General features: G+C 44.4%; 1 protein-coding gene across 4 annotated transcripts in view; it reads right to left on the reverse strand.

The window, feature by feature from the left end:
- EMB3108 (DEA(D/H)-box RNA helicase family protein) overlaps positions 1-15,044 on the reverse strand; it is an 80,477-nt gene that overhangs the window by 17,458 nt on the left and 47,975 nt on the right. For all 4 annotated transcript variants that reach the window (XM_087694701.1, XM_087694702.1, XM_087694699.1 and 1 more), the window contains exon 7: positions 2,065-2,116. In XM_087694701.1, the coding sequence (XP_087550827.1) occupies positions 2,065-2,116 (52 nt within the window). The remainder of the gene's footprint in view (positions 1-2,064; positions 2,117-15,044) is intronic.

The raw sequence follows: 15,044 nt of genomic DNA on the forward strand, positions 1-15,044 counted from the left end.
CAAATAGGACACCAAGAAATGGTATAAAGCCATGTTGTCAGAGATGGAATCTCTTGAGAAAAATGGCACTTGGGACTTGGTGCAGTTGCCTAAAGGGCAGAAAACCCTTCCATGTAAATGGGTTTACAAGATGAAGGTCACTTCTAATTCCTCGCCAAAGTACAAAGCAAGATTGATTGTGAAGGGGTACAAGCAGGAACATGGAGTTGAACTTCGATGAGATCTTCTCTCCTGTAGTCAAGATGACTACATTGAGAACCATTTTGGGCTTGGTTGTAGCTGAAGATAAGGAGCTCATATAAATGGATGTAAAGACTGCATTCTTACATGGTGATCTGCATGAAGACATATATATGCAGCAGCCTGAAGAGTTTGTGGCAAAAGGGAAAGAGAAGATGGTATGTAAACTCAAAAGGAGTTTATATGGGCTGAAACAAGCACCAAGAGAATGGTATCATAAGTTTGATACATTTATGTAATGTCAAGGTTTTCATAGAAGTCAAGTGGATCATTGCTTGTACACCAAGATGGCCACAGATGGCAGCCTGATTATCTTGGTTTTGTACGTTGATGACATGCTGATTTGCTGACAGGGATACTCATGCCTTGGACTCACTGAAGCAAAGTCTTCATGGCAGCTTTGACATGAAGGATCTTGGTGATGCAAATCACATTCTTGGCATGCGAATACTCAAAGATAGGTCAAAAGGATTCCTCTATCTATCTCAGCAGGAGTATATCTTCAAGGTTTTGCAGTGTTTCAATATGGAGGGGGGGAAAAAAATCGAGGTTCCATTGCCTCCATATGTGAAACTCAGTGCAAAGGACAACCCTACATTTGATGATAAGAAGGCTGAAATAGCCAAGATACCATATGCTTCAATTGTTGGCAATTTGATGTATGTTGTGGCTGCTACACATCTTGACATTACCTTTGCAGTGGAAGTGGTTAGCAGATACATCGCAAACCCTAGTAAAAAGCATTGGAAAGCACTGAAAGGTATTATGAGATACCTCAAAGGCACAAGGGATTTGTGCATCTGCTTTGGAAAGCAGAGGCATCTGTCGTTGGCTTTACGGATGCAGACTATGTTGGTCATACGGATTGCAGAAAGTCCACTTCTGGGTATGTGTTTACCTTCATAGGAGGAGAAGTCTCTTGGATCTCTCTCTCCAAGTCTTGGATCTCCAAGCTACAAAAGTGTGTTGTATTGTCTACTACAGAAGCAGAGTATGTGGATGCCACTGAGACCTACAAGGAGGCTTTATGGCTTTCACATCTGGTGGAAGAGCTCGGTATTACAGAGTTATATGTTCTCCATTGCGATAGTTAGAGTGCTATTATGCTAGCATGGAATCCCGTCTTTCATGCAAAGACGAAACACATATAAGTGAAGTATCATTTCATTAGAGATGTGCTAGACAGCAAGAGCATTGAGCTTGTCAAAGTGCATAAAGATGATAATCCTACAGATCTTCTCAAGAAGGGTCTTCCAACAGAGCAGTTTGCTCATTGCCGACAGATGATGGGAGTTGGATAGATATATGTATTTCAGCTTTGTACATACCTAGACTTCGTTGATTCTTTTCTCCCCTTAAGACACATTGCCTTTAGGTGGGAGGTTGTTGGGAATAAAGTGCCATCGTGCCTTTTATAAGTGCACGGGTGTGAACACACCCTTAGCATATATATATATATATATATATCTAAAAGCCTAAAAAGATACACTCGTCATTGTACCCACAAGTCGTGCTCACTCTCTCTCTCTCTCTCTCTCTCTCTCTGCTGACAGCAAGCACTGCATGTCTCGATCCTTGCGCCTTGGAGCTCAACATGTTAGAGGCCCACTGTCCAAGCTAGCCTCTACATTGCTACATTGACTTACTATTCTCACCTTTGGGGGTGCTCAAACTTCCATCCGTTACGTCACACACATTTGAGGAGTGGACATTTGTTTGGAACTCAGTGGTCACACTCTCATAAAGACATGTCAGCAAAATAAATTACGTTCAGAAGGCGAAAACACAGTACAATAATTGTCAAAAAGACTATATAGGTTTTACCAGATCTCTTGATCTTATTCCGGAAGCTTCGCTTTCTACTGAAGGCTCCCTCCTGCATAACAAATAAAACAGATGACTGAAAACATGATAACAGAAGATGCTGTGAGTTAACTTAAGCAGACTTTCACATTTTATAAAAACTAACTTTCAAGACTGAAATCTGACTGTATGATCATGCTCCTCAAAGCAGGATTGAAAAGCAGCATACAACAATAAGAAGCATCCAAAACAACTCAAAGTTACCATTTGAAAAGATCTCACACTCCATCAAATTTCAGAAAGAACCTCTCTGCTGATTTAGGAGGCTTTGACTGTTACGTTGTTGGTGTGCTTTATGCAAGCAAGCTTCTCAAGTACTGCAACTTCAACAGTAGCCTGGTGTAATATTTGCTCTTCTTAATCTCCCACTGCAGCAAAGAATCTAACATAGAGGGACTAAGGTATCTTGGGAGGGGTTACCAGCGGCAGGCAATGATGGCTCTGGTCTGGCAATGATGATTTGGGTCTTGTAGCCTTTGAACATGCTTTGCAGCAGACGTTTACTATGACAGATTTGGGTCTACTTCATCGTTATTTGGGATTTGGGCACTCAGTTTGCCACTATTGAGGGGGGCATCATTATGTTACAATCATCCACATACTTTGATAGCTCTTATGGCACTTTCAAGTTTGAGAATCGTGAGCCAATGTCTACACCATTGGAGCCTAGTTTCCATTTCCTTTCTGATGTTCAATGGATCTTTCAACACTACTACTTATCAGCCAGCTGTTGGATGTCTCATCCCTTAATATCGCACTAGACTGGATCATCGGTTTGCAATTTCCAACTCGAGTGGGTTTATACATAGCAATTCGGTTCAACATTGGCAAGCAATTGAGCATGTTTTCAAATACCTAGGCACTTAGGATTTAGGCCTTTTCCACAAGGCTAATGCTTCACTTACCATGCATGGGTTTACAAATCGTGATTTGCCTGGTTGATCACACACTCACATCCCTCACAATGGCAAGCATTTTAAGTCAAGTGCTTCACTTGTTTCTCAGTTGAACAAGAAGCAAACCACAATTACTATATCCAATTGTGACGCTAAGTACAAAGCAACTTTTTTGCAGATCTTCATATTCACCAAAGGGCTCCAACACTCCTTTACACTGATAATGAGAGTGGTTTGGAAATTGCAAGGAACCTAGCATTCTATGCAAGCACAAAACATATTGAGGTGGAGCATCATTGTTTTCATGAGTGCATGTCAGCAAGAGATATTAGAGTGTCATATGTACCCACTCAAGGTAGATCTACTAACAAATGCTCCTCCTCAACCTAAATTCCAAGCTTTTAGGCAAGGCTTTGAGCTTCATACCTTTTATAACTTGTTTTGGCATTCTTTGTATAATCATAGGTTGTTGTATGCATCTACATGAACTTGTGCAACCATACCCTCATATATTTCCAGATTTAGCAATATTTTTCTAGATTTATCTGAAACCAGCCTTTCTTCTTGGACAAGGTGGTGATAACCTGATTTAATTCACATTACAGAAAGCATTAAATACACAATCTGGAAATACACACTTTACCACTAAATCTTGGACAGCCAACACCCAATTGGCCCCAACAACTAGTGGCCCTTGAGGCTTGAATAAAAATGGTTGTCATAAATGGCCAGCACTACTTGGGCACAATTTGGCCCTTGATTCCACAACAATCCAAGGCTCAAATCAGGTCTTCAAATCTCCCACATGCAAGCCACAATAATTTGGGAATGGGCTACCCCTCAGATCAGCTGCATATTAATGCCTTCAGCTGCTACACCAAGTACTTGAGTCTTCAATAATTGGGCATGGATCCTGAGGTGGGTGCGGAAACTTTGATTTCTATTGTAAATTAGGATTTCAATAACAATTTCTGCAATTGCTCTTCACCCCAAGCTGGATATGGCTAAGAACTATTGAGGGATTGAAGGAAAAGGAGAGCAAAAGTTGCAAAGAGAGAAATTTCCCAATCTTGTTGCTAGACTATGTCCGAATCAGCTGCTGCCCTGATCAGGGACAGCAAAAATGCTGTTGCATGCTGTTCCAGAGGCTCTAGAAGGCTGTCACCAGCCCCAAAATGCCATCAGCTGATGCTAATCATCCTCTGGCAGCAATCACTTGTTGTGGATGACCCTCTGCCTGGCTGGAAATAGCTTGCTCCTGCCTGGTTCCTACTGTGACAACGCGCTCGCGCACACACACTCTCTCTCTCTCTCTCTCTCTCTCTCTCTCTCTCTCTCTACGGGTGCATCATTATCACAGATAGGGGCCAACGATGGGACATGGCCTATGAGACACTTGAAGTTCGTAGTGTGGAACTGTAATGGAGCCAGAAGGACGGATGCATGGATATTCCAGGAGACCTTCACTAACAGGGACATCATCCTATATACAGAGACACACCAGAGTCCAAGCACACACTTGCCAAAGGTGAGAAAATATAAATGGGAGATGACATTCTGCCCTAAACCCCGATCACAACAGGGGACCATAGGGTCTAGAGGAGTAGTTGTGCTATATAGAAAGGAGATACAACATATGGTACAGGTCATGCGAAGAGATGAGGCTTCTTGCTTCATGTGGATCCCGATACATACACATCACCTGATCATGACAAGGGACCATAGAGTCTACAAGAGGACTAGTGCTATATAGAAAGGAGCTACAACATATGGTACATGTCATGTGAAGAGATGAGGCGGCTTGCTTCATGTGGATCCCGATCATACACATCAACCTCGTGATATATACATCGCAATGTGCTACTTTGCTCCCGCACATTCTCCATATGCACCACAGGGGGGAGAGTCACCATATCTACCATTATATAAGGACATTACGCATTATTCCAGAATTGGAGATGTCCTATTGGCGAGGGACTTCAATGTTTGCACAGCACAGAGGTAGGTTTCCTTCTTTGAGAGTGAGGACCACATGTGCAGAGAGAGAGAGCACCAAAAGAGATGGGTCGGACATCACATGTGACATGAGACAACTAAATGCACAGATTATGGTGACCACCTCCTAGCCTTGGGAGGCGCACATGGATTAGCCATCTTCAACAGCTTGGATCAAACACTCTCACATGCTTTCTACATAAGCATGCATCCAGATGTATAGGAGGAGCCCCCTCTAGAGGATCCGTACAAAGACTAGAAGTGAGCACAGTGGACTACCTCCTAGGGCCCCTATCCCTCATCCCCAACATACAGTCCTTCAAAGTGTCCCCTCATTCACTAGCAATGACAACCGACCACACCTACCTACAATTTACCATCACCTACAAACATGGTGCGATCCCTCCAGTAAGCAGCCACCCAAGATTCCCCAAATAGCACTTCACTAGAGTGACAATGAGTGCTTACTCAGATCATCTCTATTGGAGCTTGCAGGAGATGGATCCCCACATACCCTTGGAGGATTCTACGACGAACCTTGCCTGAGCACTTCACACCTCAACTACCATGTATTTTCCCCACACATACATCCATACTACCCCACCAAGCAAGAATGTCCCACAAAATAGCTGGTATGACGAGGAGTACAAGGAAACCCGTCTTCATCTCCAACAAGGCAAAGCATGAGGTACCTATACACATAGCCAGACATGCTCAATCTTTTGCCACCTAGTGCGGTGGAAGAAGAGGGAATTTCTATCAAGATTGACACGAGTTTTACTAGCTATTATTGGGACATGACAGTAAAGAGGAGTGGAAAGCATTCCAAAGAGCCCCAAGCCAATACACCAATCACCTCCCCAAACACATGCCATGCATATGCTATCACCTCCCCCATTTCCCTAACCATCAAAGGACAGAAGACCCACGTCATCTATCCTTTTCAACAAAACAAGGGTTCACAATGCCAAACACGTGGCATGCATATGCTATCACCTCCCCCATTGCCCAACCACCAAAAGACAGAGACCCATGTCATTATCTTTTTCAGCACAACAAGGGTTTACGATGCCACCAACAAACTTTAGAACGGTCAAGCTTAAGACCATGATCAACTAGTAGTAGAGCACCTATCACATGCCAAAGATATCCTAGCACCTCTTAGCCCACCTATTCAACAAGGCACAGTGTAAAGGCTTCCCTACGAGTTGGTCAGCTAGTGCAATAGCATCAATCCTAAAAACTAAAGACCCCATGGTTCCTACAAACTATAGAACGATCATGGTTGGGCCAACATGCTAGCCAAGCGTTATAGATAGATACTAAAGCATGTATTAAGCAAAAGGGGCAAAGCATCACCAACATTGAGCATGTGGACAAGCAAGGTTTAGGAGGGGCTACTCCACTCTTGATCATATTCTCACACTCCAAGCCATAATCAAGGGGAACAAGGCACAGGGGAGACTAGTATATTATTGCTTTGTGGATTTCTATAAGGCCTTTGGCACGATACCGCATTCTAGGCTCATGCAGAGACTATAGAAGCTAGAGATCCCGATGGTGATGAGATGAGGGATACTAGCATTGTACGTGTCTGTTACAGGACAAGTATGAGCACCAAGAGGATGTGAAGAAAACTGCTAGGGTTTGCACTAAGGACACACAAAGTGTATAACCATGACATAAACACAAAGAGACAGACACGGACACAAAGGGCAAAACTCAAACCCTAAACACAAATCTCAAAACTCAAACACAAACAAAAGAAGGGAGAGAGAGAACACAACTCTAAAGTGAATGAATGTTATAAATGAATGTAAGAATGTACAGTGTGCTCAAGGGTAGAGCAATGTCGGACTGTGACGTCCACCGAAGACGGAACCCAATTCTGTGACCAGCAGTCGGAGTGTAGGAGTGTTGAATAGTGAATGGCAACATGCTGGTCACCAAAACTCAGCAACCTGGAGGTTGGAAACTGGTAAACGCGGCAGTGTACCACCGATCAGAGGCTGGAAACTGTGCACAATCTGCAATAAACGGTAGGCTGAAACAGTGTCTAACGTGGCTGGTGACGACTGGATGATCAAATCGCAGCAGATGATGATATCACCAGCAGCTGACGTCAGCATGGATGAAGGTGCCAGTAGCACGAGCAAACGTGGATGGAGTGGCAGCAATTTCGAGGGCTGGACAACCATGTGGAAGGAGGCTGATGGCTGAAATTTGCACGTGTAGTGAGAAACCTGCACAGATGCAATGAGGTTGAATGGGGGCAGCCTATCTATTTATAGATGTGGAAGGGCGCCCCAAAAATTAAGGTTTCCACTAAACTCTCTCAAACCGCTCCTTGTTTTAGGGTTTTACTCTTAAAGAGCATTTTTTAGTATGTTTTGGGGCTGTTTAAGAGGCTAATTAGCAAGACATGCATATTTTAGCTCAACACCCCCTCTCATGCCCAAAACTGAGCCGAAAGGTTAGACCAACCAATGTGATGTTTATTGACCCCAAGACATCCCACCCCAAAGCAGTCAGGGCATTGGACAAAGGGTCCACGTTGGCGCCCAATAGCCTACCAAAACTACAGAGGCGATGGTTATCTTACCAAGGGAATCCAAGTAGTCACCCCAGAGAGGACAGGGCATCGGACAAAGGATGCACGGTAGTTGCCCAGTGGCCTACCAAGCCCTACAAAGGTGGATGGAACCACATGGAACTTTGTTTTTTTTTTAATAAGTGAGGTAAATTTTATGGGATGCGGCCGATTGAGTAATAGTGACCCAAAAGACGAGAGTAGGGAGGATACACCTAACGTATCACAAAACAGGACAAGCTAACCCATCCACTCGGGGTGTTCATGACGAGGAATATTAGGTAATGAGGTATCCATGTGATAAAGAAGGATGATGGTAGGATAACAACAGCCGCCAGTGGAAACAACTTAAGATCCGCTCAAGTGGTGCTCTACAAAATGAGATGCAAAGTATGCTACATGATGAAGAATGCTCATGCAACAAGTGCCACTTGGACAGTGTCCATCATGGGAAAATTGTTTAATTGCCCAAGCGCCCTCGTACAAAGATGATGAAATCATGCAATGCAAAGGATAAGATACAACAGGGGGAAAGCCGATATCGAAGACAAAGTGCTGAAGCTTATAGAATACCAAGAAGGGTAGGAATCCCCTCTCAACCTGGATGTAGATGCCGAAGAAGGAAGAGGAGCCTGATGTTGGTCTTCATATGGTGCTACGAACCATAAGAAATGAAAGAAGAGGAAGTGGATGAAGTGGATGAAGCACCCCGCTAGAAGAGCAAGGTAGAAGTCACCACCATGATAGCATCAAGAGAGATGTTGCTCGATCCGCTTCGGGAGGGAAAACCGCCATGCTCGAAGAAGAGCAAGCACTCCTAGGATGATGAAGCCATGAAAGAAACAGTGCGCATCCCCATGTCTCTAGCCTAGGTAGGACCAAAGCAATCTACAAGTTAGCCCTACACTAAAAGACAAAACCCTGCAAAAGAGATGAGAATCTGCAAACACAGAGGTTAGTGGTGAGATGCTCCAAAGCAAAACATAACAGAAAGAAAATCTAACTCAAAATAAATGCAATGAATGTGTATGTGTGTGAGTAAATGCAGCGAAAGACAAAAGAAGGTAAAAGCTAAGGACAATGAATCCTATGGACCCGACTCTAAGAGTGCGAAAAATGAATGCTAGACTAGCCTAGGGTATCCGAAAGAACCTAGAGATATGCTAGTCTAAGAGATGGCCACCATCGCGTACATCCAGTAGCAGGGCTCTACCAAGGGAACACCTAATGAGGTGGGGAGAAAGGTGAGATAGATGCATGAAGTGCAACGGGATCAGAACCTGCAAACCAATCAACCAATCCCTCAGGGGTAGTGAAAGAGATGGGCTGCTGAGGCTATACTCGAGCCACATGTCTAGCAACAACAGTTGCTGAAGGAGCAGATAAAGCAGGAGCGGAAGGCGTAGCCCCACTGGACTGTGCAATTGCAACGGTTTGCTGTGGCTTTTTAGGTGGAAGACCTTGGGCCTTGGAGCGACACTCCACATCCACATGGCTTGCTCTCTGGCAGTGTGCAAAACTGGTTTTTCTTAGGGAGTTGCTGCCAAATAGGTCTAGATTCTTTGGTTCCATTTGAGGAAGAGGGGTCACCCTTTGATTGGCTTGCCTTCGCATCTTGCGAGTTCTTGCCACTGGTGGTTTTCCCTCTCGAAAAAGAGGCAACCAACCCCCTCTGCTCTGAATAGAACTATGATGAGGATTTCTTGTGGACCTGATCATGCAGCCTTGCGTAATGCAAGAACTGACACTCAAACTAATAGAAGGTTGGCAATCAGGTTGGGAGATGACGTGTTGAATGAAATTGAAGTATTTTTGGGGCAACTTATTCAAAAATAATGTAACCTAATTGTCATCTGACTTTGGAGAGCCAGTAGTGGTGAACTCGACAAGTAACCACCTATATTCAGCCAGCTTGACTTTCACATCATCCCCGTTCTTAATAGAGAACTCTTGAAGCTCAAAGTCGAGATGGATGCGCCAAGTACAATCACGAGCTGCATAGCGATCGAGAAGGTGACTCCAACGCTCTAACATAGCGGAAGTGCTACAGCTGAGAGTGAAACTCAAGAAGCAATCCCTGTATCAACTCAACATTGGTTGTGGCATTCCGGGCTCTCCATTGACGGATGTAATCAGGGTGAGCTAGTCGAGGGTCCGGCATAGGCTCTAGACCAATGACGAGGTCCCAAAGACCCTGAGACTCAAGCACTTGTTGCATGAAATTAGACCAAGTAGTGAAATTTGACCTGTTAAAACGTGTCTTATCCGTGAAGGCATTCTTGGCTGTTGCAACAGGAGTGGTAGTGCTTGGAGATGGATAGTGTGAAAAAGTATAGTGGGGGTAGAATGGGGGAGTGGAGCACGCTTAGGAATGGACACCAGAGTGCCCACCAAGCATGTGGATAGTCTGCACGGTGGATCCATAGGTAGGGATGGGCTAACTAGGCATGGGCATGGTAGCCACATGAGGAACCCAAGGATGTGGGCATGGTAGCCACATGAGAAACCCAAGGATGTGGGACAGAAACACGGAAAGCAAAAGAGGGAAATCCTTGCATAGATGTAACCCAAGAAGAGTGTGAAAACGCACCATAAGCAGAGGATGGAAACCCCTGCGTTTGAGTGGTCATGTGAGATATAAAGCTAGGGATAGTGAGGAGGATGCCCATCACAATCAACCCAGGAGTTATGGGTGTGGTCGTTTGCTGAAAGGTGAGAGATACTCTGTTAAAGGATGGCATTTCCCCTAACGAAGTACCATGGTACAAAGAGGTAGAAAAAGGGGTGGAGAAGAAAAAGGTGCTAGGAGCGGAGATGGAAGATCCAACCCCTAGGGTGTGTGATGCAGATGTAGAGTGTAATCCAAGGTTTTGGAAAGATGATGAGAGGTGTGATATAGAAGAGGGTGGGATGGGAGGGAAGTGAGAAGTGAGAAGTGTGTGTGATATGCTCAAATGAAACAGAAGCTGTAGATGTACCTGAATTTTGTCTACTTCGTGAGTCCCCTTTATTGAAGTTCACATACGCAAAGCCATCCGAATCGTGTACCTCAAAAGAAGAAACAGGCGAGGGTTTTGATTCATGAAACACAAAAGAATTGTAAATATCTGACATTGGACCTAGCTAAGATTATGAAGATGGATCGCCAGACATTCCGAATGGTGTATCTCCTCCATGATCGGAGAGGTGGCCAACCTCACCAACCTGTCCAAATGTGGTAGCAAAACTGGTAGAAGGGGTATAAACATCACCGTACTTGTTGCGATAGTACTCCTCAAAGTCCTCCTCTTTCATGTTAGTGAAATCTGGTGAAGGTGGAGTGTCGTCCTTCTCACCAAGTCCATAATGCCGTCTCAGGGCCTCCAATGATGGAGAAGCCTGATAAGACATCATAGGAACTGGAGAAGAAGGTGTCTAGGACATTGTGATTCGGTTACGAGTCATATTGTGAGCCTCACACAAAGACTAGCTCTCCACAATATCCGCAGGATACTCTTTACAAGAGCACCAGCTTTGATACCATGTGAAAAAAACCGCTAGGGTTTGCACTGAGGATACACAGAGTGTACGACCACGACAGAAACACAAAGAGACAGACACAGACACAGAGGGTAAAACTCAAACCCTAAACTCAAAACTCAAACGCAAACAGAAGGGAGAGAGAGAACACAACTCAGAAGTGAATGAATGTTGTAAATGAATGTAAGAGTGTACACTGTACTCAAGGGCCGAGATTGTGACATCCACCGGAGACGGATCCCAAGTTTGTGACCACCAATTGGAGTGTAGGAGTGCTGAATAGTAAATGGCAGCAGGCTGGTCACCAAAACTCAGCAGCCTGGAGGCTGGAAACTGGTAAACCCACCAGTGTACCACCGATCGGAGGCTGGAAACTGTGCACAGTCTGCTGTAAACAGCAGGCTGAAACAGTGTCTGATGTGGCTGGCGATGACTAGATGATCAGAGCGCAACAGATGATGATGTCTCCAGCAACTAACATCAACATGGATGAAGGCACCAGCAGCAGGAGCAAGCACGGATGGATTGGCAGCAGTCTCGAGGGCTGAACAACCACATGGGAGGAGGCTGATGGCTGAAATCTGCACGTGGAGTGAGAAACCTGCACAGATGGAATGAGGTTGAATGGGGCCAGCCTGTCTATTTATAGATGTGGAAGGGCGCCCCAAAAATTAGGATTTCCACTAAAGTCTCTCAAACCACTCCCTGTTTTAGGATTTTACTCTAAAAGAACATTTTTTAGTGTGTTTTGGGACTGTTTAAGAGGCTAATCAGCAAGTAATGCATATTTTAGCTCAACAGAGGGCTGTTAGAGGAGACCACCAACACCATTGGGATAAAACAGGAATGCCCACTCTCACTTACTCTATTCGGCCTTTATATCAATGAGATATCACACTACACTTATTGACTACAGAAGAGAGCTAGCCTTTTTTTTTCGGGTTGGGGGGGGGGGGGGGGGGCCCCATTTGGTTGGTGGTGCAGGACACACAGTATATGGATATTATTACCCATACTACTATATGCGGAGGACATAGTCCTCATCTCTAGCACGCTGGAAAGATCACAACACCACCTGGATGCAATACAAGCCTTCTGTCAAGACAAGGATCTCATAGTGAACCTTGGGAAAACCAAGGTTATGGTGTTTCACAATTCTGCCCATTTGTTCGGCAATCAATATCCCATTTCACATATGGAAAGAAGATAGTGGAGGTGGTCCAAAGTTATGTTTACTTAGAAATTACACTTTCAAGGCCGAGATTCACTTTGAGAAGCACAGAGAATAGATTGACACAAGGCTATGTGGCTCTCTGGTCGATAGAGATCCAATGCACACGCATATTATTTTAGGAACCTTCGACGAAGCTCTCGCACTTCAATACTTTGGTCACACCAACACCTATATGGGACCCTCATATGGGCATCGAGCTCCTAGCCACACAGGATTAGTACTACCCGAGGGAAGGAGATATATGAGGGATGGGAGGAAATAGAGAGACCCCTAGTACTAATAATTTCATGACCCCTAGTACTAATAATTTCATGGATAATTTGAACTAAGCGCTCTATACCGTATGAGATTATCAAAGCAGAGATGGAAGTACCACCCATAATGGCAAAGGCCCTCTTCTAGAGGCTCACTTCCTTGCATAGGGTTTGGACCTTGCCGAGCTAGAGATACTCCCAACTTGCACTAGAGTCCTCTAGATAGCTAGCATTACAAGGGGATACTAAGTGCCTGTATGCTCCTCACACTAGCTTCGAATCGAGATAGGTAAATACAGTGCAAACTTCCCCCCCCCCAGAGGACAAGATTTGCCAGCTTTGTTGGCTCAATGCAAAGATAGAGCGATACTACTTGTGCAGATGCCCAATATACTACAAGACCCGAGGGTGCTTCCATTGCTTGTTTATGTGAGATCAGAGGATCGAGGTACAGTTGGGATTCAGTAGATAGTGTGAGAGTGAGAGACAGAGTTAAAGCACGACACCCAAGAGAATAGACTGAATAAGTGTAACCTGAAAGTACAAAGTACAACCCTTAAACCTTAGGGTTGTAGGGGGTGTTCACACCCGACACACACTAAGTGCCCAAATGTGTGTAACATAAGCACATAAGTACATACGACAATAAGACCATAAGTCTGGGGTAAAAAACCTCTCCTACCGAGAGTAAAAAGTGCCCCAGTGTCCTACTGATCACCAACACTCCCATATGAGCGTAGGCGTAAGTAAGGCATGAGTCAAATACCCAACAAACCCCCTTGGAGTGAAGAGTGATCAAGAGTACAAGGATCATCCGCCACCAAAGGATATCAAATTTAAAGCATCTCGAAATGCTTCAAATTTGTCATGAGGAAGAGCTTTGGTGAAGATGTCTGCCACATTACTGGTGGTAGGACAATACACAAGGCTGATATCACCTGCATGTAGCCTCTCTCTGACAAAGTGATAGTGAATCTCAATGTGTTTCGTGCGAGCATGAAACACTGGGTTCCGTGCCACTGCAATGGCACTCTGACTGTCAATGAACAAAGGAGTAGGCTCAGTAACAGATACATCCAAATCAACTAGCAAGCGTCTAAGCCATACGCATTTAACTGTGGTAGTGAAAGCTGCCTTGTATTCAGCTTCACATGACGATGTGGCAACAGTGGATTGTTTCTTGCTAAGCCAAGAAATGCAAGAAGAGCCAAGAAAGAAACAATTGCCACTAGTGGAGTGACGTGTATCATAATCACCAGCCCAATCAGAATCACTGTAAGCATGTAACTGCAGTGGTCCCCCCTTGGCATAAAGCAACCCAAGAGAACGAGTACCCTGCAAGTAGCGAAAAACACGCTTGACAGCTTGCCAATGTGACATACGTGGCTGATGCATATACCTGCTCAAAGCTGAAACTGCAAACTGTATGTCCGGCCTAGTATTGCATAGATAGATAAGAGATCCAACTGCAGGAGCATATATATGTATATCAAACAAATCACTGTCATCATGTAATGACAGTTTCAGTCCAGGTTCCATGGGAGTACAAACTGGCTTGCAATCCTGTAAGCCAAACTTCTCAAGAAGCTGCCCAATATACCTTGACTGTGATAGCCCAATACCTCAAGCATCATGTATGAACTGGATGCCCAAGTAGTAATGCAAAACTCCCAAGTCAGACATGTCAAAAGTTTGCTGCAAATTTTGTTTGAATGTTGAAATCTGATCAGCATGTGTTCCAGTGAGCAAAAGGTCATCAACATAAAGACATATAATCAGCATAGATCCCCCTTCTTTACATACGTAAAGGGTAGACTCAGATGAGCTGTTTAGAAACCCTTGACCAAGCAAGAAAGCATCTATTTTTTCATACCAAGCTCTAGGAGCTTGTTTCAAACCATATAGTGCCTTTTTGAGCTTGCATACCAAATGTTCTGAGCCTTCAACTGCAAAACCAATGGGCTGCTGTACATAAACTTCCTCCTGAAGTTCCCCATGTAAAAATGCAGTCTTGATATCTAGCTGATGAGCTGTCCAACCATAATGTGCAGCCAAAGCAATCATAGACCTGATGGTCGTCATACGGGAAGTAGGAGCAAATGTCTCCTCATAATCAATGCCCTTTTTCTGTGCGTAGCATTTAGCTACCAGCCGTGCCTTGTATTTATCAATGGATCCATCTGCTTTTGTTTTCAATTTGTAGACCCATTTCGTTCCAATGGCTTTCTTCCCAAATGGCAAGGACACCAAATCCCAAGTTTGATTCTTAGTAATAGAATCTAATTCACCTTGCAACGCTACCATCCAATGCACACTGTGTTGTGCATCCTCATAACATTCAGGCTCTTCATTATCAAAAGTACTTGCTGCCATAATAAACTCCATGGTATGTGCTGAATCATGCAAACGAGTTTGCCTTCTAGTACAACCAGCCATGGGTGCATCCAAAGGAC

This window comes from Lygodium microphyllum, chromosome 15 (assembly GCF_053477565.2).
Source record: "Lygodium microphyllum isolate KBCC chromosome 15, Lygodium_microphyllum_v1.1.10, whole genome shotgun sequence".
NCBI lineage: Eukaryota > Viridiplantae > Streptophyta > Polypodiopsida > Schizaeales > Lygodiaceae > Lygodium > Lygodium microphyllum.